The sequence below is a fragment of the Canis lupus genome, chromosome 5 (genome assembly GCF_011100685.1).
Source record: "Canis lupus familiaris isolate Mischka breed German Shepherd chromosome 5, alternate assembly UU_Cfam_GSD_1.0, whole genome shotgun sequence".
NCBI classification, from domain to species: domain Eukaryota; kingdom Metazoa; phylum Chordata; class Mammalia; order Carnivora; family Canidae; genus Canis; species Canis lupus.
The window spans coordinates 24085827-24101563 of record NC_049226.1 but is presented as its reverse complement, the minus strand read 5'-3'; the positions used below and the strand labels follow the sequence as shown (position 1 = coordinate 24101563).

Genomic DNA, 15737 nt, shown 5'->3' with positions numbered 1-15737 from the left:
ACCTTCACTTTCTTTTGCCAAAACTGCATTTGCATCTTCTCTGTCACACAGGCTCTGTCGCTTGTGATCCACTGTGACTCCTTCTGCACCTGTGCCTGAATAAGGCCAGCAGTCCCTTCCTGGCTGATCTTGCAAGTCAGTGCACTCACTCTGAGATCCAGTGCTTGCAGCTTGGTTCCCACTCCCCCTCCAAGTTTTCTGTTTCCATTTGACGTTTGCCATTACATTTCATCTCCCCTTAAAAGCTTAAGACCAGGGGATCACTGGGTGGCTCAGCAGTTTAGCACCTGCCTTCCGCCCAGGGCGTGACCCCTGACCGAGTTCCAGGATTGAGTCCTACATTGGGCTCCCTGCATGAAGCCTGCTTCTCCCTTTGCCTGTGTCTCTGCCTCTCTCTCTCTCTCTGTGTGTGTCTCTCGTGAATAAATTAATAAAATCTTAAAAAAAAAAAGCTTAAGACCAAATCTCTAATTTTTCTGAAGCTCCAACTATGTTACTTCTCTGTCGCAGGTTTGTCCAATTCCAAACCCTAGGTTTTCTTGATTTCTATGTTCCTCACAAGTCAGGATTTTCACTCCTGCTTGTTGTTTTCTCAAGATATAGGTCATTTTTTGTAGGAACCCTGCCCATATTTCACTGCTCTTCAGTTCTATAGGCAAAGAATGGGATAGGAGACACACAGAGGTTCATGAATAAGAGAGAAACAATCCTGTGATAACTTATGCAGGTCATTGGATATAATGTAACATTCTAATATAAAATTCAGAAGTAAACAAATATTAAAGGCAAAACAACTACAGTGAGATACCAATTGGATAAAACTGGAAACCAATCAGATTAGATGCATCTGATTAAAAGAATAGCAAGCATCATTGTCTCTCAAGCATTTTAACACTGAAACAAACTTTAGGTTTCCTCTGTGTAGATCAGAACACATCCCTTTTGGCCTCCTGGATCATATGTTTTTATAATGAGAATTTATACTTAAATGAAAAATACTTGGACTGAGGGCTCAGGTGAGGAGATGAACCTTTCAAAGCTATGAAGGATTATTATGCTCTAGAGACCCTGAATACTACCCCCTTTGGTTATATGTCTGCCCGGAGCCTCTGGTTCAAGACTGATGCTACTCATCCAACGTGTTATCCCACACACAGGTACAAACTATGTGACTAAGAGAAAATACAGAGTTTATTTACACTCAACTTTAACTCAGCAAGGACATTTTTTTCAGTGATGAAATGGTTAAACAAGTAACTGCTAGTCAATAGTAGGTACCAGGCATACTACTACTGCTCTATAGATCTCTTTTATTAGAACTATATGTGAGTAGTTACTGTTACTATTAACTAGTATTATTAGCAGCAGCAACAGTACATTGCATATTCTAGGCAACATGCTTAGGGTTTTATGCAGGTTACCTTATTTCATTGTTTTAACCACATTATGATGTTGGTACTATTACTCTTCCCACTTTGGGAAAATTGCACTTGGGAGAAATGAAGTTTCAAGAGGTTGGGTCATTTGCTTCAGATAACACTGGTGGAGGGAAGGCTTCCTTCCCAATCTCTGAGATTCCACAGCCCAGGCTGAATTGCCTCTCTTTGCTGTTTTATTAGTTTATTAGTACACTATGCTTTAGCTGGAAGCATCTTCTGAGGCCAAACACAGGTCTGAGAGCTGCTGGGGGGACATTTCCTGGTATCCAGAATGGAGGTAAATCCCTCTTGGGGCCAGAGCACACGTGGATTCTCAGTCGGGACTCTTGTCTCAGATTCAGAATCCTCCACAAAACAATGATTCATAACATGAAGTTGCCATAAAAGAAAAAGCCTAATTCCCATTCCTGGCCTAGAGGATGAGGTTCAAAGTCATGTTGAAATGCTCTTCCAACCCTTAATTTCAGCCACTCCTCCTCAACAATCTCTCTTCAAAGGCCTGGTATTCCAAGCTCACTACACGCAGTTCTCTAGAAAACCGTGCCCTTCCTCCTAGACCGCCTGATCTTTGCTCTCTCTCCTCCTCTTCTCCTGGAAAATGGAGTCACATCCCTCAGAGTCCAGCTTGTGGCTCACTGTACATATTATCATACCGGTGATGTCCTATGGAAGTTGTTTACATTCTTTCCACTTTTGCTTTACCACTGGACCTCTCTCCCCTTCCCACCTACCACATATTTCAGTCCCCACCCTGGTCCAGGAAACAAGGACCCTGGATCAGGACCCTGGAGGTGGACCAACTTCTAAAAGAACGAAGAGAGCTAGTGTTTGCCTCTGTATCCTGAGCACCCAGCATGGCATCAGCAGGTAAGTGACTCACGAATATTTACTAGGCTGAATTCCAACACCACTCTTGCCACCATATCATTTCCCACTTCTGAACTTCTCTATCACATTTTTGTAGAGCCACTTGATACCAACTACCTTATCTTTGAACAAAATCACTCACGTATTCCATTTTCGATATACTTGCAAAATATCCTCTCATTGGATCCTTAGAACAAGTTTTCAAATTAAGTAGGGATTATCATTCCCATTCTGCAGATGGAAAAATGGAGTCTTGGATAAGTGCCTTCTTTAAGCTCTAGGAATAATAAATGGTAGCACTAGCTGCTCACACTCATATTATCTGACCCCTAACCCTGTTCTTTCCATTATGTTGCTTTTTACTGGTATTTTACTCACGGACATGATCTTTAATTAGATGGTAAACTCTATGGACAAAAACGTTGCTTTCAATGTTCCAGACCTTCCAGGCCCTCAATGCATACACAGCCATGGCCTGACTGATGATACAGCAGGGTAGAAGACTATGTATATGAGATTTCTATCAGTACAAAAATCAAGACACACAGTATATACAATATTAGGACTCAGAAAAGCATGTCTGAGGCAAATTATGAGCTCTACACCAGTCCAAATCCTAGTTCTGCCCCTTATTAGTGGTATAATTTTGGACAAGATAACCTTTTGGTACTTTTGGTTCTTTCTTGGTAAAATGAAGACATAATAGTAATGACAATAGCAGCAACACCCATTCCCCAGCCCCATAGGGCTGCTATGATGATTACATGAATTAATGGCTGTGAACACTTTAGAATGGTGTCTAGCACTTGCTGAATCCTCATTGTTAGCCATTCCTATTCTGTGGTTACAGAGGATTTCGCAGGGGACTCCTCCTGAGGCTTACAGTCAAATGAATTAGAAAATCGTTCCAAAGAATTAGAAGCCAGAATCTCAAAATGATTAGAAGCCAGAGGCTCTTAAGATCTCAGTTCTATTCTCGGGGATCCCTGGGTGGCTCAGTGGTTTGGCGCCTGCCTTTGGCCCAGGACACAATCCTGGAGTCCCGGGATTGAGTCCCACGTCGGGCTCCTGGCATGGAGCCTGCTTCTCCCTCCTCCTGTGTCTCTGCCTCTCTCTCTCTCTCTCTCTCTATCATGAATAAATAAATAAAAAAAGAAAGAAAGAAAAGAAAGAAAGAAAGAAAGAAAGAAAGAAAGAAAGAAAGAAAGAAAGAAAGCAAGCGAGCCTACCCTTTGGCCAAAAAAAAAAAAAAATCTCAGTTCTATTCTCAAACATGGTACATAAAACAGGCTGAGCAAAATGCAGCCTTTTACTCAATCCAGCTCACTCCACTGATACTGTCTGCAATTCTAACATGACAAGACAAACAAACCTTCTGTCACAGAGTAACCTTAGACCATTTGAGAACTTCCTCAGGTGGCCAAACCTGTAGGACAGCTGTCGGAGTTGAAGCCTGAGCTCACTGATGTTATCAAACACCCTGGCAAAGTCAACAAATTAATTTTTCAAGGTGTTGCTGAATTTGTTCTGTCTGCTTTCCTGCAAAGGTCAATTTCACCAGTGCACCTGGAGCTTAAAAGCACTCATTCATTTCTTCTTTCAATCTCTGAGTGCTCAGGTTGTGCCAAGCAGTGGGGAGAGGCTGGTGAACAGACACAGTCCCGGCCTCGGGGAGCTCACACTGGCTCAGTGTGGTAAGTACCCTGGCGATGCATCTCCGGGGGCACAGAGCTCACATATCACCTAACATTAGGTCCAGCCCAAATCAGTTCAGAGGTGAGGAGTGATTAAGTGGCCAAGGGGATAGGTCTTATCTCTATTCTCAGAAATGGTTACTACTTTGACCTTGGCTTTCTCATTTGTAAGGAGGTAGCTCTTGTGGGGGAATTTTGCACCTCAAGGAACGCTGGCAATTTCTGGACATATTTTTGATTGTCACAATCGAGTGGAAGAGAACTATTGGCAGTTAGTAGATGGAGGCCAGGGATGTGGTAAACATCCTGTGAGACATAGGATGGTCCCCAACAGGGAATCACTCAGCCCAAGATGTCAGTAGGGCTGAGGCTGGGAGAAACTCTGAGTAACAAATCTCTAACTTTCTCTCTAGCTCCAAAGATTGTTTTCTGAAATGTTTTGCTTCTTTTAAGCTGATGAAAATGTTTACATTGCAGCTGTCTTCTCTTTGAGTAGAAAGTCATTTAATAATGTAGCACAGTCTCCTATAAAATACCAGAATCCACTTTATAACCTTCCTGTTGGGTTGCTAACCAAGTGAGGGGAAGTTTATTACCTCAGATCTTGGCAAGAACCTGAGCATCAATGGCCAACTTCCAGCTATTTGCAGGTTGATGGAAGAAGATTTCCATGAATAAATAATGGAAATCTACATGTCATACAAAACTTTTGTTTTAGGCAGTTTCATTATTTTTATAATGGGTTTTTATAAAAATATTAACTTTATAATGGAATTTGAATTTTTAAAAAAGTTATGAACTGGTATCAACAATCACCACCTTGAGTTTCATTTATCTTCCCAGCTCTTACCTTGCAGAGGGACTTGCTTCTAAGTAGTGAAACGGTTCAATGCAAGCAGCAATCAGGAGTGCCAACAAAAGATACCTATTAATCCTCAGACTGGGTTTTCACATCCTGAGGATTCCAAATTAGCTCTACTGTTTTATAACTTCTAGGCATTTGCATTTCTTTTTTGCGTTCCTCCTATGCTTCAGGCCCCATCCATAGCTCTCAAATGGTAGGGGGAGGTTAGCTCTGAGTACTTCTCCAAGGAAAATCAAGAAGACAGAAGCATCCTGGAGCAAGGCTGGACGCACACACTTCAGTCCCCTGCTCCATGAAAGGAGAGGCTGCTGGTGGTAAGCCAGCAGGGCTCCTCAGCAAAGGGGGCTTTGGGGCTGACAGAGCCATGGAGTTATAGAAACCCAGATTTTCTAATCTCGACTCTTCCATTTACCAGCGACCTTGAACATAATCACCAAATTCTCGAAACCTCAGCTTCTTCATCTTTAAGATGGGGATACTAGAGCATACTTTGTAGATCTCCCCTGGGGCTTAAATGCAATGATCTATGTCAAGTGCTGGGTGATAGCCGGTTCTCCAGGACAGTGCAGCAGCTGCCGGTGTGGTGTCCCGGTTGGGGCCCACACATAGCAAGGAGACCGTGCTCAGCATTATTCGACTCTGAAGGAGAGCCCAGGCTCTCTTTTGTTTCTGAAATAAAGAACTTCTGTTTATATGTCTTCCTCACCAGAATTCTACCAGGCATTTTGTAAAGAGCGAGTGTGCTCAAGAGAGCCAGGTCTTAGGGTAAGACCACAATACATTGAAAAATGCCTCTGCCCTCCTCCTGCACCTTACATCCTTTCCGACATTCTCTTTCATCTCCAAAACACATGAGTCACACAGTAAGACACAGGCATGTGAAGATCCAAAGGAAGGACCACGAAAAAGCGACACACACACACACACACACACACACTGTATGACTTCCCAATCCTGTCAGCACGTGAACACAGATACATTTAAATCTAAGCCCTCAGTGGAGGGTTGTGTTGGGTCAGTCCCCCCAACGTGAACTAGTTCCAGTTCAAACGCGTCTCACCAATCAGTGGCTTCCACTCTGAAGACAAATGACGATCTTGTCCAGAAAAGGTCCAGCCCAGACCCACACTGGCTTGCAAGAGTGGCGGTGGATGCCTCTCACCTCTTCCACTGCCTAGTTCTTCAAGGTGGCACAGGAAAGACCCGAGGTAGAATGTCAGAGATGCCACTGATGCTGTGAGGGAACACACGACAGCCTCACTTCCTCTGGGCAGAGCCTGCTGTGTATTTCAGTAGCAGAGCCAACTGGGAACCAACAGTTGGGAAACTTGGAACTCTCTAGGACAAACCTAAGCTTCTAAGGTAAATTTCAATCTGAGCCAAGGAGAAGCCTATAGGTAGCCAACCAGGGATTTCATTAATTCTGAATTCCTTGGCCTGACCTTCAGTTTCCGGTTACTCACCGTAATGGTTTGCCTCACAGACACAGGAGCTCCTGCATGGCTGTCACATCTGTGGAAAGAACAGGAAAAAATTTCTCTGAAGAAGGGCCTAACTTTTATGAGGTGGAAAATCAACCACACACTTGCTATCTTAATAACTTGAGAATATATTAGATGTATTTCTAATGTCCTAGAAGAAGACATTTCTTGATTAGAGCGTTGTGTTGAAAAAAAAATCTCAGAAACCTTTTCCTAGGATTGTTTAGGATCAACACTTGACATCTTTTTCACTCAGGTAGCCAAGAAGAAATTACATAATGGTGGATGTGGATTTGAACTCAGCATAAAGACATACTACCAAAAATAGTGCACATGTGCTGTGTGCTTACTACGTGTCAATGTTCTCATGCTGTATGCACCTTACCTCATTTAAAGACATTGCTCTTGAGAAGGGGATACTATGACTGCTGCCATTTTATGGACTTGGAGACAGAGGCCCAGAGAAATTAGGAGACTTAGCCCAACATACACAGTTAGTGAATGAGCTCAGAATTGGCCACAGGCTCATTAAATCCAGAGCCCTCCTTCTTAGCTGGTATGGCATTCTTGCAAATGGGAAAGAGATTTTCTATTTCTGTACATTTTTATTTCGAAGAGAGATTAGGTCAAGGCCAGACTCAACAATTCACAAGGCAATGTTTAAAAAGCAAACTATAATTATAAAACAAAATGGCTTCTCCATGGTTATGTTTATAGAAATGCCTTATTTACTATAAAACCATCTTGGAGAACAATTACGCTTCTACTGTTCCTGTTGCTTCTCTCGGATTCAGTAGAAGGTGAAAAATTTACAAGGCATGGGTCCCAAATTGAGATAGATTTTGATCTTTTAGATTCATAATCTTATGCCAAGGAGCACTCGGCCTGAATTACAGCACATGATTTAATAGACAGTAATGACTCACTGCCCTGTATGAAACGAGGTCCTCTCCTTCCCTAAGAGAACAGCAAAGGGAATCGAGAATTAAACAAATGAACTGGGACTTGAGGTCAGATCAGTCAAAAGTGGCAAGATGCAGTTTCCTTTATTGGAACTCCTAGCTGCTTTGTGCTTCCCCAGAGTTGGGCATAAAACCTGGGAGGCCAGTTATACATGTTAAAGATATTCAACTATAATTGACAGTTTAGCACAAATTTTAAACAGAAATTGAAATAAAGATCAAGGACCGTGTTTCACATTACTCTGAAACACCAGCTCTAAATGTATACTATCTAGACCTTAATTACTGCTTTTCTTTTTCTTTTCCCTATAGTCTTATTTTTTTTTAAGATTTTATTTATTCATGAGAAACACAGGGAGAGAGGCAGAGACATAGGCAGAGGGAGAGGGTTGTCTGCAGGGAGCCTGATGCAGGACTCAATCCTAGGACCCCGGGATCACGACCTGAGCCAAAAGAGCTCAACCACTGAGCCACCCAGTGTCCCTCCCCACAGTCTTATTGAACCTGCTAGCTGCCCTCCCATCAGGCACTATTTTGAGTGCTTCAGAGGAAACAAATAGGTCTGTGATAGGGACCCTGTTCAGAGCCTTTACAGTAGCAAAGATTAGATGCATAAAGAGCCAAAATACAAGCAAAGAGGCAGTGAGGACAATAAGGAGATATGATGTTCAATGTCCTGAGTGTGCAGAGGTGCAGGTGAGCACATCCTACAGGCGGGCCAGTGAACAGGGGAGGCCACGGGATAAGGTGGCAGTTGAACTGGTATGAGAGAGTGAAGAATAGCGTGAGCAAAAACCTGGAGACAGCCAAGGAGTTTGGGAACTGGCAAGTGATTGAATTTTGCCAGAGCCAAGAGAACAGGCCAGATTGTGAAGACTCTTTCCCCAGCCCTGGGGGCCACAGCCATCACCAGGCGCCCCTGCAGCTCACCAGGCCTCCAATCTAACTTGGAGTGTGGGCAGCTGGGGCAGGGATCCATTCCTGAGCACGACAGGAGGTGACTCAGAGGGTGGCAGGAGATGACAGAGCATCACTGGGTGCAAGGGTGTGCTGGTGGGCCATGCTGTGTGTGCCCAGTGGGTTTACTGGCCGGGTGTAGGACTCAGGTGTCTTGGAGGCCCAGAGTCTCTGCACATACTCAGGCCCTTCTAAAAGTGAATTTATGTTTCTGATGTAACTGGTTTTCACTTGCAGGGCAAATGAAGGCAGCAGCAGTGTCATGGAAGCTATGTTGAGAAATGTCCTCTGGACCAGTGATTCCAGGGACACAAAGCAACCTCATCTGCATTTGCTCTCAAGCCTTCCTGGGGCCACATCTTGAAGATCTCTCACATACAACCCTACACTCATTCTGCCTATTAAACTTCTGTAATTTCTCTCCTGGACTCCTCTCCATCCTTCATACCACCAACAGTGATCTCTCTAAAATGCAAATGTGATCTTATCAATCCCCTGCTTAAAAACCTTGCAAAGTATTAACATCTGAACTCAATGCAAGGCTCTTCTTTCATCTGATGAGCCTCCCAGACCACCCCTCACCCTTCAAGCCTTATGCCCCCGTACTCCCCTCATCTACAGGTACCTGTAAGCTATGCTTTCTGAATTTATTTCACTTCCATAAAATATTCTCTCTTGTCTCTATATCTTTGCTGATACTATTCAGAAATTCTCACTCACTACATTAGAGTATGGCTCAAAAATATTCTTTTTAAAAACCAGAACCACAGGTGACTTCCGCCAAGTACTGATGGAGCACGCTCTAAGCACTGGCCACTGAAGAGCTTCATCTGGGTGACCGTGGGTGATTCAGACCCTCCTTGTCCCAAATGGACTCCGTGTCTTCCTTCCAACAGATCCTGTTGATTTACACTCAGAAACCACCCATACCTCTACATCTCCTCATTTATACCCCAGTTAAGACATTTTCATCTGCCGCCTTTAGTTTGCACTCGTCCATTATCTGTCCCTCTGAGTTTTGTTCCAATCCAATCCATTCCCTACACTTCAGCCAGAGTGTTCAGTATAAAGTGAATCATGCTACTTCGCTGTGTAACATTTTAATGATGCCCATTTGCTGTCAAGTGAAAGTTCAAATTCTTCTCTGCATTCATAGGGCCCTAGATGATCTAGTCCACATACACTCCCCAGCCTCGTTTCTTACCTTTGTATATCCCTCTGCAATAGGGAATTGGCAGATCTCTGAGCATCTGCACAGATTGTGGCTGAAACATTTTTCTACCACCTGGTTGCCTGGACAACTCTCATCCCTTTGAACAATCACTGTTGATGTCATTTGCCCTGGAAGACCTATAAAGACTCAAGACTTAATGTACCATACACTTTCTCCTATGTGCTCCTAGAGGATGGAACTTCCCCATCTTAGCTCTAGCATTCTATGTTTCTCTATTTCCATTTTGCTGTCCTCACAAGACTAAAGAAAGCAAGGTTGCATTCTGCAGTGCCATTCACAGTATTTATTCCTTGAGCACTCTCCATTGAATAAATAAGCAAATGTGTTCCTTTTTATCCTCATTACATCTGCTCTTCCCAGCTTTCTCATCATCCACTGAGTTTCCTAAGTCAGAAAGGATAGTTAACCGCCATTCCTCCTTTTTCTTCACCCACCATATCCCATTCCCAGGTTCTCATGATTCTACATTCTAAACCATGCACGAAACTGTCCGCTTTTTGCCCTCCTCCCTGCTTGCTCCCTCATCCATCATCTCAACAGTCCCTTACCTGGTCAATCTGACTTGAGTTTGCCCTCTCCAGTCTTTCCTTGTGCTGTAACTAGGTCAATCTTTCAGCCTTGGCTCTATCAGCATTGCTTTGGGGTGGGCTGTTAGCAAAATGGGCTACTTAGCAACATCTCTGACCTCTCACCCACTGGATGCCCATACTTCCCACCCTTCAGTTGTGGAAGCCAGAAATGTCTTCTGGGGGTGAAACTGCCCCTGGTTGAGAAGCACCAAGCTAAAATGATCTTTGTAAAATGAAGATCTGTTTATGTCACTCCTCTGCTTACAAACTAGCAATGGAGGGGAACCTGGGTGGCTCAGTCGACTGAGCGTCCAACTCTTGATCTCAGCTCAGGTCCTGACCTCCGGGTTGTGAAACTGGGCCCCACACTGGGCTCTGCATGGAGCCTACTTAAATAAAAAACAAAAACTGGCAATGGATAAAATAGACATATGTACCTGCAGACATGCATTGAATATGCCAAAATATTTTAGTGTTTCTCCAGGGCAGTGGGTTGTGGGTGATTTTATACACACACACACACACACATACATATATACACACACATATATACATATACAATATATATACTGTATATGTGTATATACATATACACAAATACATATATATGTATATACATATACACAAATACAGTATATATATATGAAAAATACATATATAATATATATATAAGGAAAAATGGTATTAGTAAAAGTGATTAATGACTTCCCATTGTCTACAGGATCAAATCTAAGAGCTTTTACAGTAGGAAAGATTAGATATCCAAGCTTTTCAGCACTGCATGACCTTAGCACTGCCAGTCCCTGTGTTATGGCCAAGGCCAACCTCTCCCAGTCCATCTCTTACTGGTCTCACCTTATACTGGGTCACTGAACCTCAGTGACCTACAGGAGTTCTTGCTTTTTCTAGCCTCCACACCCTGGCTGTGTCAGTTTTTCTGCCTGGCACAACCTCCTGCCTCTTAATTACCTAGCTCAATCCTGTATGTCTTTTGGCAATTGGCTTTCCTCTTCCGGGAAGGCTTCAGGTCCTCTAGTCTGAGTTAAGTACTTCTCCTGTATGTCGTCATGGTGGGAATACCATATACCCTCCCTATCACTCACCATACAACACCATGACCACTGGCTGGTGGTCAGGCAGCTGTCACCCGGGCTGCAGTTAGGCCAGAGGGTATCTCTATGTGAATTCCATAGGGCATCCCTTCCTCAAGATACTTACTGTCATTTGTAAGAAACCTGCCATAAGAGATACACACACTCATCATGCTCTGGCCCATCCTGGAGTTGTGCGGCTCACCTTTGCCTGCTTCCATGCAATACTCTGCTGTTCCCTACTATATTGCGAAGTTCTCCAGCAGGGACTGTGCCTTATCTTCACGATTTTATCTTCAATACCAACCACAGTATCTGATCCAGAGGAAGACTTTGATAAAAGCTCAATAAATAAACAAAAGAGAGAAACTGTCACATGGACAAACTAGAGCCACACGGGGAGTTCTGACAGCTCTTGCCACGGTAGGAACAGGAAGCTGGGCTGCCGTGGTATCCAACCTGGCTGAGCACCTGAATATCTCAGAGAATTCAAAATAAATCAGTGAAGTTCCCTTCACTGCCCTACTTCAGACCTTCTGGATCAGAATCCCAGAGCTGGGGCCTGTGTGTCTGCCATTATTTTTAAATGGCTGATGAGATTATACTAATGATCAGCCCTTCACCTGGGAGCCAGTAGCCACCAAAGGCCACCCAAGGATGAAACTCAAAACCACTCCCCTTGTCATGCCTTTCCCCTTGTCATCACAACCCTCCCGTCTACCTGTGGAGACCACACCTGGGGTCACTGAAAGAGCACTTCCAAAGAAGGATTTTGCTTACTCTGACTTCTCCTCCCATCAAGGTGTCCTAGATTTTTGTGTCTTCGAACTCAGGCATTTGTAGTGAGCGGCATGTGTAGTGAGTGACAGAGTAAAAAAGAGAATGGCCAGAATCCAGGGGAAAAAAATATCATCCACCTTTTCAATTTTCCAAAACAGCAGGTGAATGTCTTGCTTACATAAACTGGGGCTGCAGCTGGAGTGTCTGAGCTGTGTACACCCCGCAGATCAGGCAAATTTGGGCAGGTCTGAAGAGCAGCGAGGTGGATCTACCAAAGCTCTTTGCATCTCAAGGGGAAAAAAAAAATCTTCCAGAAGCTACAGGGTAATGGGCATGCACTCTTCTCTGGAGAGCAGCTGAGCTTGCTAATCACAACCACATAGTGGGTACTTACATGCTAAGCACTGTGATGGTTCTCAAAAGAGGTGATCTTAAATTTAATTGTACCTGCCACTCATAAGCATTATGAACTATTTCCCTCATCTTTTCACTTTCCCCTAATCCTTGGGACTACAACAAAGGAAGGAGTAGGAGGGGAAATCCATAAACCTAAAATCGCCATGATGAACTGGTGGCACAAAGCTATATAGTTTTGAGAATGTGAGTGGCCCCCTTGAAGGGGTAGCTTTGCTGTGGATCATGTGGTAGCATGAGACACAGAGTGGCATGCACAGCATGTATTCATGGTGGGGAGGGGATCGTTGGAATCATGGGGGTCTGGAATAAGGAATGAACAGCTGTCGATACTCTTTGGCAGCCAGAAAGACTGCATTTATAAGCTCATGACATACACTATTGGGTATTTGCTGTACTCCATAGAAGGATTTTTCGAGGCTCCAGGTTACTGAAATTTTGTGCTAGGGGGCTGAGTACTATGTCACAGGCACTAGATGCCCTGTAATAAGACATGAGGAGACAAGACATACAGGGAAATGTTGGGGGAAAGATACTTGCAATATACATGTATACTTCTCTTGAATTTATTGGCCAGCAATAAACAAATCAACACAAGTGGAAAATATTTTTCCTTTTTTCCTGGGGCTGGGGAAGGGTCACAGGGGATATAGCTCAATCATTTATAAATAGGATTAAAATAGCAATGGAATGGGGCATCTGGGTGTCTCAGTCAGTTGAGTGTCCGCCTCTTGGTTTTGGCTCAGGTCCTTATCTCAGGGTCCTGGGATTCAGCCCTGAGTTGGGTTCCACACTCAGCTCTTGGGAGTCTGCTTAGAATTGTTTCCCCTCTGCTCCTTCCCCTGCTCTTACTCTCTCAAAGAAGTCAATAGAGTCTTTAAAAAATAATGAGATAATTTGGGAAGTACATAGATTTGGGAGGAGAAACTAGTCATATTTGAAGCAGACATGGGAAACCTTTTTTGCCTTTTTGTTAATTCATTAAGTCACCATGTTTCCATATCTTTTTATCCACTCGTAGGAAATCAAGCCTCAGTAGGTCATATATTTTTACTGGCTGGGCCTTTCTAAAGTAGGTATCTGATGAAATGACTAAATCCATTTTTTTCTGGGGAAGAATTATCCATGATCCAGTGTCATTTCTTGGTTAAACCACAGCTTAAAAGATGAAAAGAAATTTCTCTGATACTCAAGTATTTCAGGGCTGAACAGAAAGCTGTATTTTGCCTAGAGGGATTGGTTTTCTTTCTGTGATTTGCAAAAGATTCTCTGAACTGCTTTGCTGACTTGTTCTCCAGAGCACAGAGTGTGACAAAGTCTAGCCTAGGTGGCCTTGGCAAGTAGAAACCTGACTGACCTGGCACAGAATGGCTCTGCTCTCCTGGGCTCTTTGTCAGTTCTTCCTGGTGCATTACAGGCAAGGAGGAGCTCCTGAGTCATGTATTTGGAAGGCTGATTTTGTATTTCAAAAGCTCAGAACTGCCAAAGAAAGTTAGGTTCTACTTAAGCGTAAAGAGTCCCTAGAAATGTTCAACACACAATTAATATTCCTACCATAGTACAACACTCTCTAAGACCACCCCCTGGCCACGCGCGTGCACACACACACACTCAGGATTTATATCCAAATATTTAGGTCACGCACATATTTAAAAATAAAAAGACATATTTTTGCAGTTTATCTACTGAAACTTCTCAGGAACAAAAAACATGCCTTTATAATACTCTGCGTCCTCACCATTAATAAATATTTATCTCCATTTATGGTTTGAAAGTAGAATGTATTTAGAGAAGACAAATTCTGAAAACTGCTTAACATATGCATATATACTTTAAGGATAAAATCTGTTTCACTTCTGCATTCTGATTTTTATTTTCAGTTTGTATGGTTAAAAGAAGGCTACATGTCATTTTGGCACACAGGAAGGACGATTGCTAAATAAATTTTGCTAAGTTGTGATTTTTTTTTTTCACCTTGGTCTATGACCAGAAAACATGATACCCAGATGGAAGATTCTAGATTTGCTGTCTTTGATCCACTTTTGCAGTGACTTGCAATATGAGCTTGGAAATAACTTGTCCACAGAGTGAACAGGTTTCTCAACTTTTCCTGGTTTACTGATGTTAGATTGTGCAGCTGTATAAAACTCTGCCTTAAAGAAACTTACCTAAAACACAAAGTACACCATCAGTCCCAGCTACACCACACATCAGGAAGATTTCTCTTGTCCTTAAAAATCCGCATTTCCTCAAAAGGACATACCCTTTGATTTCGAATCCCCAAATGAGAGAATTACTAGCATTTCAAACATTCTTTTTTTTTTTTTTTTTTGGAAGGGGGGGGGATTTCAAACATTCTTACAAAGAAAAGCAACTCACCTATTTGAAGAGTACTTCCTTACAAGTGACTCTGGTAGAGATGGTCACCTAAACCTACATTCTGTTCAGCTCTTCGTTATTTCAGCAAAGACAAAAGCAGTCTCAGGTGAAAGCTGGAAGCGAAAAAACCTTCCATCCAACCCAAGAGGGGAGGGCAGAGTTCTGTTCTGCAGGTTTGGGAGCCTCATCACACACCCCACCAAGTGGCGTGTGCTGTTTTCCAGCAAGAGTGACCTCCAGCACCTATTTAGTGCAGCAACGCACTCCTAATGGTTTGACGGCACACATCACGTGTGAAGCCAACACCACAAGAGGGTGGGAAGCTTTTCAACCAGGAAGACATGCTGAAAATATTCAGCAGTCAGCTCGATTGCATGTAGGCAAAGCCTTGCTTGTTTTTCACAAAACAATCCAACAACTAATGAGTCAAGATGAACCGATTTACACCGTTCTACACTGAGAGCTATTTGGAACTCTGCCTGCCCCCCAGAGCTTCCTCTTTTCCTTTACCTTAAGTTTAAATTCTGGAAAACCACATCAGAACAGCTGTCCCGAACACCGCTCAGCACAGTAATATCTTTATTTCCTCAATTTTAAAATGCAAGTTTTCTCTACTCTCTTTGCTCATCTCCTTTGCTTTGAATTCATCTTTATACCCCATCTCTCCTTGTGACCACAGATACACACCCCCCCAAGCAAAAAGTTGTTTTGATTTAAAGATATCTTCCAGACCAGAGCATAGAACAGGTTCTTGAAACAGCAGAGAAAGTCAATTATTATTTCCCAACATTTAACCCGTCATTCACTCAGTGCACTCCCTGGGACCTGTGCAATTGGTTAGAAGTTGGCTTTCAAAGGAGCCAAGTTTCATGATTGCAGAAGGACTTTGTCCCGCTGCGAGTTTAGTCCTGTTTCCTTTGTTAGTATCTGAATTTAAAGCCTAAGAACAAACATTAAACATTCTGAACGCAAAACAGGCTACTGGCCTCAGAGCTGTCACATGAT

At 43.1% G+C, this 15737-nt stretch overlaps 1 protein-coding gene across 8 annotated transcripts in view; it reads right to left on the bottom strand.

The window, feature by feature from the left end:
* Positions 1-15737, bottom strand: part of EXPH5 (exophilin 5) — a 93186-nt gene that overhangs the window by 13524 nt on the left and 63925 nt on the right. For 3 of the 8 annotated variants that reach the window (XM_038536264.1, XM_038536262.1, XM_038536263.1), the window contains exon 4: positions 6329-6377. The exons of 1 other annotated variant lie outside the window; for it this stretch is intronic. In XM_038536264.1, coding sequence (XP_038392192.1) covers positions 6329-6377 — 49 coding nt within the window. Of the gene's footprint in view, positions 1-5925; positions 6100-6328; positions 6378-14732; positions 15007-15737 lie in introns of those variants that run through there. 4 more of the 8 variants (XM_038536265.1, XM_038536266.1, XM_038536267.1 and 1 more) reach the window with 3 other exon arrangements.